The 19,979-nt window shown below is 42.1% G+C and overlaps 1 protein-coding gene across 2 annotated transcripts in view; it reads left to right on the plus strand.

Moving 5' to 3' along the window:
* RANBP10 (RAN binding protein 10) overlaps positions 1-19,979 on the plus strand; it is a 51,648-nt gene that overhangs the window by 16,299 nt on the left and 15,370 nt on the right. For both annotated transcript variants that reach the window (XM_079987884.1, XM_079987885.1), the window contains exons 4-5: positions 5,266-5,433; positions 16,669-16,691. In XM_079987884.1, the coding sequence (XP_079844010.1) occupies positions 5,266-5,433; positions 16,669-16,691 (191 nt within the window). The remainder of the gene's footprint in view (positions 1-5,265; positions 5,434-16,668; positions 16,692-19,979) is intronic.

The raw sequence follows: 19,979 nt of genomic DNA on the forward strand, positions 1-19,979 counted from the left end.
CACTCCTCATTTGTCATATGGGTGTTCACTCTAGAAACTATTGTTGCAAACATCAGATTGTTGTTCATCATTCTTAAATTAGATGATTACAAGCTTGTGGCTCTAAGAATGAAGTAGGTCACTCTGTTCCTTTTTGATTCTGGCTTAATAAGGAAGAAGTTGTTTTCAGGTGGAGGAGTTTGGTATATACTCTTGAGTCATTCTAGATAAAGGTGTTGACAGCGTTTGGGATAGTCTGGCAGTTAATTAAAAAGTACTTAGAAAAGGAAGCTCTACATGCCATGTGCCCAAGCGCCTGTGATGCTGGCCATGAGACTGCAAAGTGGTGTTTACAGTTCCTTTTGTAAACTTCATGTCAGCAGATCCAACGTGACATGGAGTATAGTACTACTCCAGAACCTGCTGCTTTTGAAATGGAAGCATTGAGACCCCGTATTGTGTGTGAAATTCCACAATATGCTTTACATCAGGGCGACCAACACGATGCCACCCAGATGTTGTTAGGGTCCCAGCCCCTTTGTTCCTGACAATTGGCCATTTTGGCTGGGGCTGATCTGAGTTGGCGTTTAACATCTGGAGGGCAGCACACTGGCTACCCCTGCATTACATACATTCAACTACAAATAATCCAGTCTGGACCTAAGTGGCTTCACTTTCACTTCTCAAAAGAAATCCAGGAGGCAATCTGTTGCCCTGGGAGCATAGGGCAATATCCTCGTGCTTTTTTGGCTCTGAATTGCCAGGACTCTTTGTCCTGAACATGCAGTGGGTTATTTTGGTAGCTTTCCTCTCGGGAGTGGGATCCCACTCCTCTGCCAGCCCATGAGTCCTTGTGGAGTAGCAAAGTATATTTAGTCCATGGTGACTGGACTGTGGTTTGTGTAACATGATGCTTCAATGCCTCCTTGACTGGAATCTCTGTGGTTTATGTTAAAAGAAAGAGAAATGTGTCTGCACCATGTGGCTGAACATAAATCTGCTGGAAGCTACACAAGAGCTAGTTTTGTCGACTACAAGGCCTTTCTATTAAAACAAAGAGGCCTTCTCCGCAGCTGCTGAAAGATGGGCTTTCAAGGAGGATTCTTCAGCTTTCCTGCAAGATGCAGGTGCTTATTCCTGGCTCTTGGCAGGCAGCTGGAATCAAATAGTGCTGAAGGCACCAAAGGTGGCTTACAGTCAGCCCTTCATCTCAATCAGAGCTTCATTTTCCACACACATGTGTCAAGAGAACAAAAAACAACAACCTTGCAATGTTAGTGCTGTTCCTATACAGAGATGCTAGCTCTGCATATATGCAGTTCTCAACTCTGGATAAAGGCTGATAGGTAACTGTGTTTTCCTGCAAGATCTATAGCCGAATACAAACATAATTTCTTAATAGTGATTAAGAGATTAGAATGGGGCCATGGGATCACCCCACTTTCCTTTTTAATTAGAATTTGAAGTCAAGACTTGGAGCTTATTCACCAACTTTGGGTAAAATGGGATCTAATAATTAAGGCTGTTAGAAATTAAGACATTAAGGTTGTGAAGTAATTGAGAAATTTAAGCTAAAGAGGGCTGGGGGAGAAAGCATGCATTCCATAGCATGCTCCCAATATCATGGCCATAGTTAAGAGATTGACAGGAGAGAGGCCTATGTGTGAACACCACCCTTATATCTTAGACTTCTTCCTGCTTTGTGCTGAACACTGTTGATCATGTTGTTCACACTAAGCATGAAATGCTTCTTCCTGTTCTGGCTGTTATATCCACTCAATAGCAAAATGTGCTTCCGATTTAGGGGTTCATCCATTTGCTACCCAAGAGTGCCACTCCCAGAATTGCACTTGGATACTGACTTAACCCTTGCAAAAGGGTGAAAACAAACAATATTTAACACTAGTACTAATCAGTTGAGCTGCCCTCACCACATTCATTTATTTGTAGGTTATTTACTGCTATATGTTTAAAGAAGGACAATGGAAACTTTTCAGCCTGTCAGAATAGAGCTTTAGCTCTCTGACCGCAGAAGGCCAAACTGGATAGGTGAGCTGCTGTCTTTTGGAAAGAAAAATGCTTCTTTTAAAAATGGATAATTTTTTAATTCACAAAGGAGCTTGCAGAGCCCTTTACCTGGTGCTTCCCAAGAGCCTGCTGTCATCTTTGCTCCCTGATCTGTAAAAATGGTTTTGTAAGAAGAATCTCATGTTTGCTTTTTGTATGTGCTGCATTGGAAGTTGCCACTGATAAGTCCTTCCATGGCAGTAAACAAAAGTGTGTCTTTGAAACAATACCAGAACAGTTGACAGTCCTCCTTGACCTACTGAGTTTATAGAGCTTTCTCAAGTGCCCTCTATCTCCACAGTAATGTGACAAGAAAATAGGAAGAAAAATGTATACTAGCGGGGGCTGGCACTCAGAATTTAATGCAAGACTTTCTTGACATAATATGCCTCTCCTCAAGATAGCAGGTAAATTGGATTACTAGAAGTATTCCTGGTCATTACTGCAAGAATTGCTTTACCTTCCTTTCCCCACCCCACCCCTCCTTGACTTGGTTTATTTATTTGTTGTTAGTGCGGCGTTCTTTAGTTATTAGCTATTTCTAACCTGTGTATTAGTTGATCTGAGGATGGGGTGTATTTCATTGAAAAAATCTCTGTATAAATAGTCGAATAAAACCAGAACTGACAAACCAGAACTGAAAAACATAAGAACACTGAGCAGATCAAAATACTTAACTGCAATCAAGAAAGCCTTAATTCCTGAGTAAACAACCAGGCATTGGTGCTGAGACAAGGCCAGTGTTGGTGCTCATTAGACCCTCAGAGAGGAGGGTATTCCATAAATGGGGCAGCACAGCAGAGAAGGCCCTTTCCCATGTCACCATATAGTGTATGCACTGCCTGGGAATTTTTAGAAACAAAAAAAAAATGTGATTTTTAAATGGATAGTATGATTGGTGAGTTTGGACCCATCATGTCAATGACATATTGGTCCACCATCTTTATTCAAATTGGTACCTGGCATCAGCCCATCACCCCCACCTTGCAGCCCATCACCCCCACCTTGGGAAACATTGTACTGAATTTGGTGATGATCTCTTGAGAGAAGACGAAACATAATGCCAAGAAATGGGCAAAGTCATGCCAAAGTCATATTTTGATCCACCATCTTGATTCAAAATGATGCCCAATGCTCACAAAGTCTGCAACCCTTACTTTGAGAACCCTCTGGCCTAGTTTGGTGATGATTTTCACCCCCTCCCATTGCAAGAATCTCCTGATCTCCTGTTTTCAGAAAGGAGGGGGCAGAAACTGCTCTTCGCTTCTTCTGCTCCTGCCTGACTCTGTGGAGGTCTGTGTGTTATCTATGTAGAGATTAGATGGCTGAGTAAGAGCTGTAACACTCATTCAAGCCAGTAGCTCTTTAGTTTAGTTTGCAGTAGCTATTAGAAAATAAAGAAGTTATGCTTCACAGCTTTCTTCCGTGTTGTTCATATTCTGCTGAGTTTGGTGCTCACAATGGGCAGTTGTGGGTCCAGTGCACTTAGACCTGCTTTCCAGGAGTGGAAGGTCTCTGGAAGTGCTCCAGTCACCTAGCCCAGTCAGGGCAGAAGAAGTTGTTGAGCCCAGTCGTTGACATCGGCTCAAAGGTGTAATAACAGATATCTCAAGAGGCAGGCAAACCTATGCCAGAAAGGGCCCAGTTACATACCATAGTCACAGTTTGGCCATCAATTCAAAATGGTGCCTGGCACCTAAACATTGAATAGACCCCCCCACCTCAGGACCCCTTGTGCTGCATTTGGCGATGATATCTTGAGAGGCACCCGAATGTATAGAGAACAAACTGACAATCCACTTCCCAAAGTTACTGTAGAATTCTCAGTGGCTGAAATTTGCAGTTATTGGGGTAGGTTTCTAAATAAGATCTTGGAAATTTCTGGAACCATTACTGACACCTTGAAATCAGACTGGGAAGCATGTTGGCAACCAGCGCAGTTCTTTTAGAACTGGAATTATATGGGCCCTCTATGCTTCCACTTAAGAAGCTAGCCACACATTCTGCGGTAGCTGCTGCTTCCACGTCACCTTCAGATTTGTCACAGAATGTAGCACAGTGAATTGTACAGCCATTTCCAACCTTATCCCTGCAAATCCAGCCGCCTTATTGACTTTCAGGAGTATACTACATGTCTCATTTCTTATAGGCTCTGGATCAAAATCAGAAGAATCAGTTAAGCCATGAATTACAACTATGGACAGTAGCGGGAGCAGGGACAGCTCAAATGAATAATGTAGAACCCCTGTAATTCAGCAGAAGAGTCTTGAGGCTTGTAGATGAGCTCCTGTCTGTTCTCTCTGCCAACAGTTGGGCATACTTACCTAAGACGGGGTCATTTGAGGACATTTGGTGCTGCCTGGGTTCTCTTATCTCTCAGGCACAGCATATGTGCCTAGTCTGCTGTCCTCAACAGTTACAGCATCCTTTGCTAAAGGGAAGAAAATGCACTCAAGATATAGCAGAAAGTGTGTGCTGCCAACAAGTCTATAGGTTAGGAGGAAAAGGAAGACCACTTGGAAATGTACATGGGAACAAGTTAGCAGTCCCACAAAAAGTCACAATAATCCGTTGTGTATGAAAGCAAAATTAATAGTAATTTGCTCTTAAGAATGAATGGAGGAGTGGGTGAGAGTGTATGTGTATGTATACACACACAAACCATGCACATGCACATACGTACGTGTGTGTGTGTATGTGTATGTGTTTATTATCCAAACTGTGCAGAGAAACAAACTGAACAAGAGGGAATGAATTTTGATTGTTATTAGTACATTAATGTTGAAAATAAAAACCTGATAGTCTAGTTGTATCAGTACTGAGTCAGCTCTGTGTGCAGTACAGCACGTAATTTCAAACACTGGTTACATCCATCAGAACTGAGACACTCAAATCAGTCTGCTCATCAGAATTGGATTTCTGCTACAGAGTGCTGAATAGCTTGATGGTGTAAGGGTTACCAGTCACCATTTTTCTGACTTCTCCTCCAGAGCTTATTTGTGTCTGATATATGAGAGCTCAGAAGTTACCACCTTGTATTTTAGTAATTCTTCTTTTCATTAATGCTCTCAAATGTTAACTACATGTCTCTTTACTCCTGCTTTGTATGAGGATATATCTCTGCCTCTTCCCTGTTTATGTATCCTATAATGTACTTTTTGTTCCTATTGTCAGGCTCAGCCATCGTTTAAACTTGCCGTCTGATGTTGTCTTCTCTAGGTTGGGATAAACATTCCTATGGCTACCATGGTGATGATGGACACTCCTTCTGCTCTTCAGGGACAGGACAGCCTTATGGCCCCACATTCACTACTGGAGATGTGATTGGCTGCTGTGTAAACCTCATCAACAATACCTGCTTCTACACAAAGAATGGGCACAGTTTAGGTAGGCAAACAAACTTCTGGACCAGCTTTATTTTGTTTTGGGCTTACAAACTGAGCCACTATCTGCTCTTCTTTAATGTGCAATCAGCAGCATGATTTCTTGGGTGAAACAAAACCAACATGATCTCATTTATTTGTGTCAATACTGGTAAATTACAACTACTGCTGTGAACAATTCATGTATCTACATCCAGTTTTTTCCTTTACTGCTATCTCTGTCCCAGCTGGAAAGGAAGGACTGATAAAGACTTACCAGTGGTACTCCCATTTCTCATGGTTCAGATTGGGAGCAAAAGTTCAAGGTTATTGCTCTATATACACTAAAGCAGACTGTCAGCCCCACTGCAGTTCTCTAAGCAGGTGAATATATTGCTATGTGAATATACAAGATTGAGTGGGGAGGGGGAGAATCTCAGTTAATATTCATTTTAGGGATTCTTGAGCTCACCGTGAAGTGTCTTAATGATTAAACTGATTGCTAGAGAAAAGCAAGCAGCAGCTGAGGAATATTTGATTCAGGATAAATGATGTCTAAGGAATTATAATGAAAATGTTTTAATTATCCAAATAGGGAGGGTAGAACTAGACATTGAAAATCCATGGGCATATGACAGCAGTCCAAAGAGGCCAAAATGCCATAGGATAAAACTCATGTGCCAAAGACCTTTGGAGAAGAAGACCCTATATAAGTGTTTATATGCTGATGCTAGAAGCCTCAGAGCCAAGATACATGAGTTGGAGCGCCTGGTTTTAAGGAGAGCAAAGGTACAGTGGGCATCATGGAATCCTAGCGGAACAGAGAGAACCAGTGAAATAAAATTATCTCTGGATATAATCTCATTCGGAAGGGCATACTGGATGAGTTGTTGCTGCTTATGTCAAAGAGGTTGTAGAATCCCACAAACTAAAAATCTTAGAAGGGACACCCATCTCAACAGAATTGCTGTGGGTGGCAATACCAAGCCGCCAAAATAATTTACTACTGGGGATCTTCTAAAATGTTCAAAGCGATCTTGGGATGGAGAATGATACCAAAGAGGTATCCAGAGGAGGAAGTGACTTCAATTATTTCCACATAGACTGGGTACATGCACATTTTAGTCATGACAAAGAGGTAACATGACTGAGCCCTAGAAGAGTTGGTCATGGAGCTGACCAGAGGGGAGGTAACCCTGGACTCAATCTTAAGTAGTGCCCAATGTGATGTGAGAACTAATGGAGACCAGAAACCACGGCACTGTCAAATTTAGCTATTTGTAGACAATTGCCAAAAAAAGTCCAACACAGTCACATTTGACTTCAAAAGGGGAAAGTTCCCAAAAATTAGGGGATTGGTAAAAAGAGTCAATGTTCTCTTAAATGCTTAGCGGTTATTCAAAACTGCAAAAATAGAAGCTCAGCTAGAAATATACTGCAGAGCAGGAAAGGGAACACCGGGGTCAAGAATATGGTAGCAGAGTCAAGGAAGGCTTTCATCTAAAAAATAGAAGTCTTATCCAAATGAGGAGAACCAAAAGGAACATAAACTTTGGCAAATAAAGGGCAGGCAGACAGTAAGGGATGTGAAAAAAGTGAGGAGCACATTGCTGCCCGAAAACATAAAGACCAACAACTAAAAAGTTCTTCAGATGCATTAGAAGCAAGCAGAGAGAGAGGCAGTTGGACATTTGGATGACAGGTATACTAAAGGAGACAGCACTGAAGCTGAGTGAATTCTTTGCATCTTCACTGTGGAAGATACAGGGAAAATCCATGTACCTGAACTTTCTCAGGAAGTGAGTCTGAGGAACTGAGGTGTCAAGAATCAGGTCGAAGGAACCAGATATGAAAAGGTCCAGATGGCACTCACTCAAGAATTTTTAAATGTGAAGTTGCTGATCTTTAAGAGAAATGTGTAATTTGTCCCCAAGATCAGCCTCCATACCAAGAGAAAGTATGCAGATGACATTATATAATCACATGTGCACAAACTTACTCTTCATTTTGATTTGGGGCTAAGCTGTGGAGGTACTGGCCAGAGACTAGAGAGCTATGTAGAGCATGGTATTCATTTTCCTATCCACTAAAGCCCCGCCCCCAAAACCCTATGGTTTATTTTCCTTTTCTTTCTGAGCCTTCTGTATCATGGTGAGAATGTAGTCAGGTTTTTTTCTTGTAATCCATCAGTCTAGGTCAGGGATGAGCACCTGTGGCCCTCCAGTCTATGTTGGACTTCAGCTCCTTTAATCCCTGACCATTATCCATGCTGGCTGGAGCTGATGGGAGCTATAATCCAGCAAAATGTGAAGTCCACAGGTTGCCTGCTCCAGTCTACACAAAGAACAAGTTCAGCATCAAATACAGCTTCCACTGAAGAATTATCAGTGAGGTCCTCTAGTGAAGGCACTGAGGAGATTTCACCCCTCCCATACCCAAGAATCTCCTGAGAATCTCCTGAGGTCTCTGCTGACTCTACAGAGAGGAGGAGCAATGTACTGCTCTCTACTTAATTAGTCAAGTGAGTGAATCTGTGTGTGAGAGAGAGTCAGTCAGTGTGTCGGGGAGAGAGTGCAAGAGACCGTGTTTATAGATAAGATTGCTGCTAAGAGCAGCTGCAGGCACTCAGAGTATAGCATTAATTTATGCTCAGAATATTTAGCTCTGTATATAGTTTGTATCATAGCTGTAGTTATAGAATAAAGGAGGATATTTTACAGAGCTGCTCTCCGAGTGGTTTATACTCTGCAAGACTCTGCAAAACGCTGCTGCGCAACGACTGTATAATTGAGACAGTGAATCCGGTGCTCTCAGCTCCAAGCTGTGAGTCCACAGCACTGTGACCTGTTCCTGTGGGAAAGGAGGTCTCTGGCAGTGCTACCCAGCTCGCCTAGCCCAGTCGGGGCTGTAGTGCATGAGTCCAGTTGGTACACTGGCTCAAGGGTGATGCTGACATCGGTTATGGGCCCAGACGTTGTTCCAGTCGTCTGACCAGTTGTTGTTCCAGTCGTCCCAGTCGCCAGAGGTGTCTGTTGCTGATCGCTGGACGGCGGAACGGAGGCTGCATACTGGACTGATTTGTAGTGCCTAGAAGCAGAGCTGTGTTGAAGCAGAGTGTTCAAGCTGCCGCTGTTGCTGTTGCTGCTGCTTGAGGTATGTTGCTGACTGCCAAAGAAAGAAGATAGCATCCCTGTTTGCCTGTTAATTGCGCTCTGAGTGGGAGAGAGAGTGGCTGAAGAAGTCCAAGGCTTTATCTGTGTTTGCACGAGGGAAGTGTCTTGCTCTAAGTAATAGCAGACATGGCCTGTGCACATTCTGGCCAGATGGCTCTATCCTTTCCCCTCCTCACGCCTGAAAACTATGCAGTTTGGCAAGTTAAGATGAAAGCGCTTTTACAGAGGGAAAAGCTATTTCACACGATAGAAGATGACCCTCCAGATAAAGATGATGATGATTGGGCTGAGTGGCATGCTGCAGATATGAAAGCCCGAGGGACAATTGTTTTGAGTGTTTCAGACCACTTGCTGGTGAACTTAGAGGGTCAAGAGACTGCACAAGCTGTTTGGCATAAGTTGAGAGATATGCATCTGAGACAAAATGCTGGTTCCAGTGTGATTTTCTTCAAGAAGCTGTGCAGGTTACAGTTGGAGAAAGGTGGTGATTTGCCTAGCCATCTATCTCAGTTAAAGCGTCTCAGACAGGACCTTGTTCAGCGAGACCTGGCTATTTCAGAGGCTGTGTTTGCAATGCTGATGATAAATAGCCTAGATGATTATTACGATGGAGTAGCTGCCCAGATTTCTACAATGCCTGGTGACCGTCTAACAGAAGATTATGTGTCTAGCGTGCTCTTGAATGAGTGGGATCGCAGACAGGCTGTTAGAGAAAGCCGGGACTGTGCTGCTAAAAATGTGCTTGAAAATGTGCCTTCAGCAGGGGAAAGTGAAAGTGAAACTGCTGCTGTTAAAGCACTAAAGTTGAAGCGGTGCTTTTCATGTGGAGCACAAGGCCATTTGAGTTTCCAGTGCAAGAAATCTTCAAAGAAGAAGGGAAACTTCAGAGGCAGAGGGGGAGGAGGACGAAATCCCCAAGCACCTGCTACTTCCAAAGCCTTGATCTCTCGCTGCTCTAATCAACGTGGGCGGAGTTTCTTCGTGATCGACTCTGGCTGTTCCAACCACGTAGCCAAAGATAAGGATCTCTTTGTTCAGCTTGAGAAGCAAGAGAAAGAAATTCATCAAGCAGATGGGACAGTTCTCACGAGTGAGGCTAAGGGAACTGTGTTCTTAAAGAGCCTGAATGCAACTATTAAGAATGTCCTGTATGCGCCTGATATTCAGGACAATTTGTTGAGTGTTTCCCAGCTTGATCATCAGGGTTTTAAGGTGGTGTTTGCTAAATCTCGCTGTGAAATTCGTCGAGATGGCAAGCTCATTCTATATGCAAAATGTGTAAATGGTCTGTATCAATTGCCTTTTGTTTCAGGTACAGGTACTGCAGAAGCAACTGAGAAAGAGTTGCAATTTGTCTATTGATAAGAATGAAAAGTTGCATGACCAATGTATTCATTATTACCATCGTGTTTATGGTCATTTGAATTTCCAGGCTGTGGCAAAAATGCCTGATATGGTTCAGGGTATGAAGCTGAAAGAATGTCCCTACCACATGAAATGTGTTTCTTGTGCTGAGAGTAAGGCAAGGCAAGCTCCCAAAGGTACAGAGTCTGGGAGAGAGGCCAAGAAACCATACGAAGTCATTCATGCAAACTTAGTGGGGCCTCTAGCGCTCTCTAGAGGCAATTCAAGGTTTTTCATGGTTTTGATAGACTCCTACTCTAAATATGCATGGATCTATATACTACAGAAAAAGTCTGAAGCCTTTACCAAGTTTCGTCAGTTTTGTAAATGGCTCAGGAATGTACATAATGAGAATGTGCATTGTGTTTTCACTGACAGGGGTGGAGAGTTTTGTTCAGAAGAGTTTGAGGCTTTTCTTTCTGAACAGGGCATTGAGCATAGGACTGCCACGCCCAGATCGCCCTGGCAGAATGGTTTATGTGAGAGAATGAACCAGACCCTGCAGCAAGGAATCAGAACATTGTTACATGATTCGGGGCTGCCCAATCCTTTTTGGGCCGAAGCTCTTTCGTTTTTCTGTTACATGTATAACAGGAGGTACCAGTCTAGTGTAAATTGCACCCCATATGAGATGCTTCACGGAAGGAAGCCATGTGTGAAGCACTTTAAAATTTTTGGTTCGGAGGTTTGGGTGCACACCTCGCAGGGTGACAAACTGAGTAAGCGTGGAGAACATGGTGTTTTCCTAGGATATGAGAAAGGGTCTTATCGTGTCCTGATCACAGACACGAAAACCATAAGGCTGACCAGGAGTATTGACGACAATCCACAATGGGACAGAGTTGGCGTTTTTCAGTGTCATCCCATTTGTGATGATGGTGCAAAAGGGGCAAAGAAAGTTAAGAGGGAGGCAAGTTCTGATGTGATTGATAATCCTGATGCCAATGTAGATCCAGATGATGGCACAGATTATCAGAGCCCAAAAGCCTCAGGTGAGTCTGACGCTGATTCAGACTTAGCAGCTTCATATACTTTAGCTCCCCATTCTCCCAAAGAGGAGGAAGCACCAGAACAAGAGGATCAAAGAGTTTTGCGCAGATCTGAGAGAATGACCAAGGGGGTACCACCGAAAAGGTTTTCTGAAGAGTTTGCAAAGGCTGCGGTCACATGCAACTCTGGTGGGGTTTTTAAACCTAGCATGAAGTGTGCTGAGAGTAGTAGCACAAAACGCTTCATTGATTTCCTTACCTGATATTTGAAGCAAGCGTGTGTTTGTGTTTAAAGTGGTTTGTTCAAATCTGCCTAATTAGAAATGTAAATTTGTATTTGAGAGGAAGAAATGTGTATGAAGATTTTTCCAGAAGCTGCTTATTCATTTGTGTATTCACAGTGTGTATTTTGTGTAAACTACAGGTTGAGATTTATGTTTTAACTCTTTCCTAATAGACACAGAGAGGTTGTAGTAACTGTTTAATGATGTGATAAAGTGTCTTAGATAAGGGGGAGAAAGATACCTGCAAATATGTTACCAAGGTTGTAAGCAGAGAACAATTTTTGGAGTGTGTGTGCAAATTGCAGTTATGTTAAAGATTCTTGAATGGTCGGATGAAATGGGGGAGGATGAGGAGATTTCACCCCTCCCATACCCAAGAATCTCCTGAGAATCTCCTGAGGTCTCTGCTGACTCTACAGAGAGGAGGAGCAATGTACTGCTCTCTACTTAATTAGTCAAGTGAGTGAATCTGTGTGTGAGAGAGAGTCAGTCAGTGTGTCAGAGAGAGAGTGCAAGAGATCGTGTTTATAGATAAGATTGCTGCTAAGAGCAGCTGCAGGCACTCAGAGTATAGCATTAATTTATGCTCAGAATATTTAGCTCTGTATATAGTTTGTATCATAGCTGTAGTTATAGAATAAAGGAGGATATTTTACAGAGCTGCTCTCCGAGTGGTTTATACTCTGCAAGACTCTGCAAAACGCTGCTGCGCAACGACTGTATAATTGAGACAGTGAATCCGGTGCTCTCAGCTCCAAGCTGTGAGTCCACAGCACTGTGACCTGTTCCTGTGGGAAAGGAGGTCTCTGGCAGTGCTACCCAGCTCGCCTAGCCCAGTCGGGGCTGTAGTGCATGAGTCCAGTTGGTACACTGGCTCAAGGGCGATGCTGACAGGCACTACATGGGCCTGTTCTCTTTCTAGAATATCAGCAGATTTTAGACAGACTTTCCTGCATTCCCATTGGTTGTTTCCTTGCATGGATGGATGTTGTCTATAGAATTCAACTGCATTTTGTGCTTTAGTTGTTAATTCTGATTGCAGTCAGAGAGAAAGCTAACATACTGGGGGATTTTTAGTTGTGAGAGAAGTCTGCCAAGCTCTGGTCTCCTTTAATTATCTTTGAGAGACAGCTGAGGTTTTATATAATGATCCATGGTGTGATGGAAGTAGGGTTTTTTTCTCTATCTCTCTATAAATTGATTAAGAGTACTGTAAGCCCGCAACTTACACAGGGGTTATATTGCGAGGATCACACCCAAGGCCAAAATTATGTATAGTCAAACGCATCAGGTTCAATGGTGAGTGGGATGGCCAAAGTATTTTTTCCTAGACTGCCCCCTTTCTTTTTTAAAAAATTGCCAAGCACCTAAAGCTGAACATACACAAGTTAAATGCATGTAAGTTGCGGACTTACTGTCATTTCAGGACTGGTCAGAGAAAGTACTTCTTCACACAGCACCTATCTGATTGCCTCAGTGCAGTGAAGGCTGTTGGCTTAGATAGCTTTTAAGGGGTACAAATTAGTGGTGGCTTTCCACTTTGTGGCTTCTGGGTGTGATAGCTGAATGGAAAGATCCTGATTAAGAGGCAGCATGCCATTGACATCCATTGCTGAGGGACAAAAGTGGGAGATGGCTCTTGCCTCCATCCCCTGCTGGTGGGCTTATCTGGCTGTCCATTTGTGAAGCTTTGCTGGATTGGAGAGTCATTTGGTCTAACCCAACAGATGTTCAGATGGCCTGCTACCAGAACTGCAAGCTTTGTTCTTCTGGATTGCTTCATTGAGGGGAGGATTTTTCCTACTGTGGAGGGCAAAGTTGAGAGACCAAACCTATTCCTAAAAGAACTTCTTGTTGTTGATGGGAATAATAACCTGCTTTCAGAGCATTCAAGTTATTTATTTTAACAATCATGTGCTATGTTGCAATTACATTAGCACTAATGTGTTTCATGCCCTACTCTTCCCTATATAGTGCTTGTCGTCCTTTCCAGCCTCCAGCATTGCTGGTCTGTACGTGTTAAAGCTGCTGTGCTTGGCTAAAACTGGAAGCAATCTGTCCTGAGATGCTCCTATTTTAGTGACAGCTTTCTAAATGCCTGTAGAACAACTGTGTCACCAGAGACAGGCAGCCTCTCGTGCAAACCCCAATTAGGGTTAAGTGCACAGAGAGTTGTTCTGGCAAGAGGGAGAAATTGGATGAGCTATCTTCCTGGTATATATCCGTAGTATATTATTGGCTTAGTTCAGGTGGGCCCAGACTGAAGCATAAAGGTTGGTTGGTCAGTCAGTGTAAATTTCACTGATAGGATATTGCACTATAGTTTATGCATATTACTTTTTCCATTAAGGCTTGTTTCTGGATCTACACATCACCCTGGATCTAAACAGACATGTTTGAAAACTGATATTGTCTGACCAACAGGTCAGATGAGTAGTTTTGTATTCTGGGAGCTCTTTCACACTATTGGATAGAAATTGTTGCATTTCTCAGAGTGTTTGTCTATCCAAAAGTGAACAAAGAGCAAATTCTCTAAAATCAGTTGGACAACAGAAAAATCTTTAGGTGTTTACAGTCAAGAAAGGTAGGACAAAGACAGAGGTCTACAAGGAATGATTTCTGCATGGAGGAACTGTCATCTTCAAGCCTGAGGTGCAGTAGTGAGATCCCTAAAAAGCAAGTGGTATCTTAATGCAAATTCCCCTCCATGGTAAGGATATGAAAAAAATAGGTCTCAAATGTAGTGAGGGCCTATGCTGTTGTTTGGTTGCTTAAGATGTGGAGATGATATTTCAGGGCTTCTGAAAATAAGGTGTGTTTTGCAGGGCTGGTTATTTCAATCTAATACCAAATCCTTGTTCTAAAAAAAGAGTCCTGATAGAATTTGACAAAGTAAGAAATCAGTACATTTTGAGGATGGCAGGGAATGCTTGTCACAACCCAAGCTCCTAGTATTCAATTCTGTAGGATGAGTCTGCCTGACATTTTCCACCCTGCTGTGAAAGAAATCTGCCCCCTCCCCAATAGCTTAATCTGCTAAAAGGGCTAGGGTATTTTTGGTTCAGATTCCAAATGAAACACCAAAGTTGAAACACCACAGTTGTTTGAGGGGAGGAAATAGATATTTGCTGAATAGCCAGAAACCATAATTTTAATTTTCAAACAAGAAAGCACAAGTGAAGTCTGGGTAGAAATAACAAACCAGTGATATTAAGTTCAGTAATCTCTCTCTCTCTATATATATATATATGAATCTCTTGTTAATATGTAATCTTATATTCTAGGGCTCAACATCTATACTTGTGAGATCTTAATTTATCTAAGTTGGTACTCAGCATCTCTTTCAAACCTTCAACCTGGTTTGGAGAAGCCTGATTGTATCAGATGTGGCAAAGGGGAGCAGTTGCAGGCTCCCTGATTCTGCCAGCTAAGTTGACAGCCTTCTTGAGAGCCCTACAACCTTCTTTGAAACTTCTCCTTGAGAGTCCAGTAGTGCATTGCTTTCTTGAAAGGAAAAGGTGGTGATGGTGGAACATCTAGTTTATTGGGAATTAGAGCCGGCAGTGTAATTGACCTTAATCTGGAAATGTACCAAACTCTTTACTTTGAGTTCTGTAACCCTCAGTGTCTTATCTTATCTCACTTGGGTGGAGTGAAATGGCTGTAAGTAGGATACCCTCTGTTAATGCCAGAAACTTCCCTTCCCTTCCCCAAATACAAAGTCTCTATCCCTTATATATCCTGTGTTAAAACTTTCATTCAGATCTTCAGTGCACTGTCAGAGGATTATTTTCTGTGGGACAGAATTACTTCTTGGGTGTTGCTTTAATAACAACACCAAAAGCTTTGATTAGATGTGCCTGGAAGCCATTTTGAATTATGCAAAGTATAATGCACAAAGTATCTGTGGTTTTTCTTCAATCAGTGAAAGCTATAGGGGTAGAATGTAGGGTTCTGTGTGTGTGCATATGCATGCAAATTCTTCTGTAACAAGTAACGTGAAAACTGTTGCTCTTAGACCTGTTTCAGACGTTACTGCAGGGCACCCATATTACAATGACTTTCGTGTCACTTGAATGATTAAGATAGTAGTTTCACTGTGGATGCAGTCAGCTTGTTTCCATCTTTCTCTAAGTTAGGGTGGGCAACCTGTGGCGTTCCAGATGTTGTTGGAATCTATTTTCCATCAACCCTAGGGATGATGGAAGTTGTAGTCCAACAACATCTGGAGGGCCACATGCTGTCCACCCCTGCTGTAAAGAGTGAAAGTGACATCTAACAATTTCAAAGTGAAACATGTCTCCTGAAACAATGGTTCTCTCCAGTACTATGTGCAGTTACCCTGTAATTCTCATTTTAAGGAATGGTATTAAATCATTTGAGTGTGGCAGTGTGTTTTTCTAAGGTGTCACCCATGTTCCTAAAATTTTATAGACTAACATGACAAAGGCCTGGTTTCTACTCTACGGGGCATTCAACCTGAACTTTGTAACTGAAGGAGATGACAGAAAGTGGAAAGGGAAAGTCAGAAATAAGAGAATGAATGTACACAGATGTAGTTGCAGGTAATTGGGCTTTCCTGCAGCCGAAAGCAAAGAGAAGAGGAAGCTCAGAGCCAGCTCAGACCTTCCAAACCTTTCTGTCTGGGACACTTGGGACTCTTGCTTGGCCACACCCCTCTCCAGGCCACATTCCTCTCTTACTTCATCTGAATCCTTGCCTGTTTTTGTCTGTCTGAAATAAATCCTTAAATCATGATGATGTCTCCCATGTTCCCCACCTCTGCCTTAAAGAAACAAGTAAAACTAACTTGAGCTTTTAAACTTTGGATGAGTTTTATTGTCACTAACTGATCTGCATTAAATTAACACACACACCCCTAGTTTAATTTGATTCCTTATGTAGGCAAACTCTGAACTACTAGCTCAGATCCTATGAATTCCATTGGTATGAACCCATTCACTCTGTTGCAGCCTTCCTGGAGGGCAATAGAGGGCAATTAAATTTTGGTGTTGGTCTTTGTCTGAAAATTTATTGACAACTTTAACCTCCCTGAAAAGGTTCTAATTCACAATGTGAGTTAATTCACTATTTATGAAACCTTTAGTTCAGCCTTAAGTTGAAGGTTAGGTTGAGGAACTAATGCTACAGTCCTAAATATAATTGCATGGAAGTAAGAACCACCAAACACAGTGGGAATTGCTCCTGAGAAAGCACAAATAGACTTTGCAAGTCTTCCTAATGTCACCGAAGATTGCAATACATGGAAGATTATGCTTCACAAACGACAAATTGCTTCTGTTGAGGCCCAACATAGAATTTATTATGCTGTAGTATGTGTAATACATTAAAGTTGTAGGCAAATGGGAGGAAATCCTTTGTCTTAATTTTAATATTTTTTCCCCCACAGGTATAGCCTTTACAGACCTCCCTGTAAGTACAACTATTTTCAGTATTTTAACAAAAGATTCAAATTGAAGGGAGGGGGGAAATTGACTGAGATATTTTGATGTCTTCTCTTTGCCATGCCATCTGGAAGTGGTTAGTATGAGGCTTCTTGCTTGATGTGTTTGCATTGAATCAGGTTGGCAAGTTTCTTTTAGCAAAACTAGCTACAGAAAGAGTGCTGGTTATTATCAGGCTTTTCTTGGAACATACTGGAAGTGTAGGGAAAACTCAAATTATTGCAAGGTTGTTTGGAATTCAATAGTTTTTCAGGGATATGGTTTGCCTGCTTTAAAATAAACAATGCAAGACGTCTGTCTAGAATAAAGCAGGACCTCTATGTTGCCTTGGCTGCCTCAGGCAAGCTAAAAATAACACGAGTTAGTGAATTGTTCAGCAATGCAAGTTAGCCAAGCAAACAAAGAGAATTCCCAGTTTCTGAAATGTTCCATTTTGTTTTTGCTATACAAACTACTACATCCACAATCCAAACATTTCCTTGCCTCTTGGACTTGCTAGTTGGAGTCCAAATCTAACAACACCGTAGCAAATCAAGTAAGAAATTTCTTTTCAGCATGAGCAAAGTTCAAGGGCTTTTGGATAAAAATGGTAGTCTGAGGGTTGATTTGTTCTATGGAACTTTGTACAAGAGTCCCAGAGCTGATAACAAAATGCACATGCATTGGTTCTATTAGAAACAGTGCATGTATGTGTAATTTTTCCCTCTTTAGAAATGTGCATCAGCATGTGGGCTGATGCATTCTTGCTTACCACTGGAGCATGCGGCAAAGGAAAAGTCTGAGATTATGCATTTTGTATGCTGGAATCAGCACCAGAGTACAAAACATGTAAGCAGTTGCACTTCCGAAACATGCAAGACAAACAGGCTTACAAAAAGAAAAATTTGCAACAGCAGTAGGGAGAACAGGTAGACCATTCATGAGTTAGGTTAGGAGTGGGAACCTGTGGCCCTCCAGATATTGCTGGGTTACAACTCTCATTTGCCCTGACCAGCAGATCTAATGGTGAGGGGTGATTGGATTTGTAGTACAACAGCATCTGGAGGGCAATAGACTTAACTTGAGCATATGCAAGCGCTGGAATTTGCACTTTGAAAGCTATAGCAAAGATACCAACCTTGTATTTAACAACTTGCTCGGTTGCCATGGGCAACCAAGAATTTCATGCAGGCAAGTGAGCAAGCTGGCAGAAGAGGAGCATTCACTCCATCACTTTTCCATTAGCCCACTTGGTATCTGTGCTAGCTGTGGAAGAAAAGAAGTCATTTTCCTCCAATAACCATCAGGGAAATGCAGCAGATTAATGTAGGGATGGATTGCTTTTTATCTTTTCTACTTGATGGAAGGCGTTAAAAAAAACAACCACCCGTTAACAGGCCAGTAGTTTGCATATACATGCTGCCCTCTCTTCCACAGCCAACATGGGACACACAGGGTACTAACCCCTAAGCAGGTTAGCATCCGCACTCCCAGATTAGTAACTTTGGGGAGCTAGTTTACAAGGCTGGATAATATTGCAATGCCAAATGGAAGTGTGCATTTTGGGGGTACATAGCATAATAGACCAGCTTAATACTTTAAAACTTCTTGAAAATCAAAACCAAAATGTATGTACATGCAGATATTACATGCCCCATGGTTGCTTAGCTTTGAAAGCAACTATTTAACAACCAAGGAACAAACTTTTTGGGGGAGGGAGAGCTTTGTTTGAAACCTTCAAGTCAGGCTTCCTCAACCTCAGCCCTCCAGATGTTTTTGGCCTACAACTCCCATGATCCCTAGCTAGCAGGACCAGAGGTCAGGGATGCTGGAAATTGTAGTTTCAGAACATCTGGAGGGCCAAGGTTGAGGAAGTCTGCTTTAAGTGCAGCTGAATTGCAGTCCAAGGTTTTCATTGCTATTATCAGTCTGGTTGTTTCGCTGTTATCTGTTGCTGCATTCAGACATGTCATTTGTTCAGATGATTTGTAGGTAGCATTAGTTCCTTTCAGAAAGTGTTCATGATCAGTTAAAGATCCAGCCAAGGAGTAGGGCCCCTGCTTGTTTAAATGTAAGTTTATATAATTGCAAAGTTCACTCTTAGTTGGGTAGCTGCAAACAATTTAAGAGGTACTTCTTTGCAATGGCTAGTTCCCTCCCCAATTTGCTTCCACGTCCTGCAGCACATCCAATATCCTGCCTACATGCTGTGTTTCGGGCCAGTCCTAATGAAAGATAGAATGCTACATTTTCTAGTCAGCCTTGGCTCCCCAGATTTTATTGGACCACAATCTGCATCAGCCATAGCCAGCATGCCTAATGAACAGGGACGATAAGAATTGTAATCCAACAATATCTGGGGAACCATGCTTGGAAATCTGTTCTAGGTTATGGATTTGGTTACTGCATATGGACTTCCCTGTGATCCAGAACCGGAGGATATTGACTTCACTAGTAGAGTGTGAATTACAATACAATGCAAATTCAATATAGTTCCAGAATCAATAAAAATAAATGAAAACACCTAAATCATATGATTTCTAGCACCCACTGTTAGAAAAGAAATTAAGTTGGTTCAAATCTGTGAACGATGATGCTCTTTTCAGAGATCATCTGCTTCTCCTATGCTGAAAAGTTCTTACGCAATCAGTCTGCAACTCCATGAAATACTTGCCCACGATAAACATTCTTTGCCCTTTTGTCTACAGTCTGCTATTTCTGAAGTTGTCTTCTTTTTCCAGTTTAGTAGCAGTCCTTGAAGCTTAAGCTGCCTTTTATCTAATCCTTCCCAGTACACTGGTTTTCTTACTGCAGTTACTCTGTTGCTTGGAAGAGTGTTGCATGAGTCTTACTCTGAATTTTAGCTCTTCAGCTTCCTTTCTGCCCAGGCACTGAACTCTTCTCTACCTGTCCACTTAATTCTGAACCTTTGGATATTCAGTTCTTAGCTGCATGGCAATGAATTTATTTTTTGTGAGGGCTGTTCCTGTAGCATCACTTTAATTCAAAATCAGCTGGAAAGGAGACCGGCTATATACAATCTTGACTTGACTGGTATCAGGAAAGATTTTGGATTTAAAAAATACTGTGAGTCATCTGATCCAATCAGATGTGATTTTAGACTTCTTTCTACTTTGAAATTACAACCAACAGGATAAGGTACTCTTCCAACCCACCCCTCTTCTTTACTGTCACCCTCTACACAGACTCAGGCTGCATCTAGTCAACCAGCCTGCCCATTCTTCCTCTCCTGGTGTGAAAAGTAATGCAATTCTAA

Source organism: Podarcis cretensis, assembly GCF_951804945.1.
Source record: "Podarcis cretensis genome assembly, chromosome: 8".
NCBI lineage: Eukaryota > Metazoa > Chordata > Lepidosauria > Squamata > Lacertidae > Podarcis > Podarcis cretensis.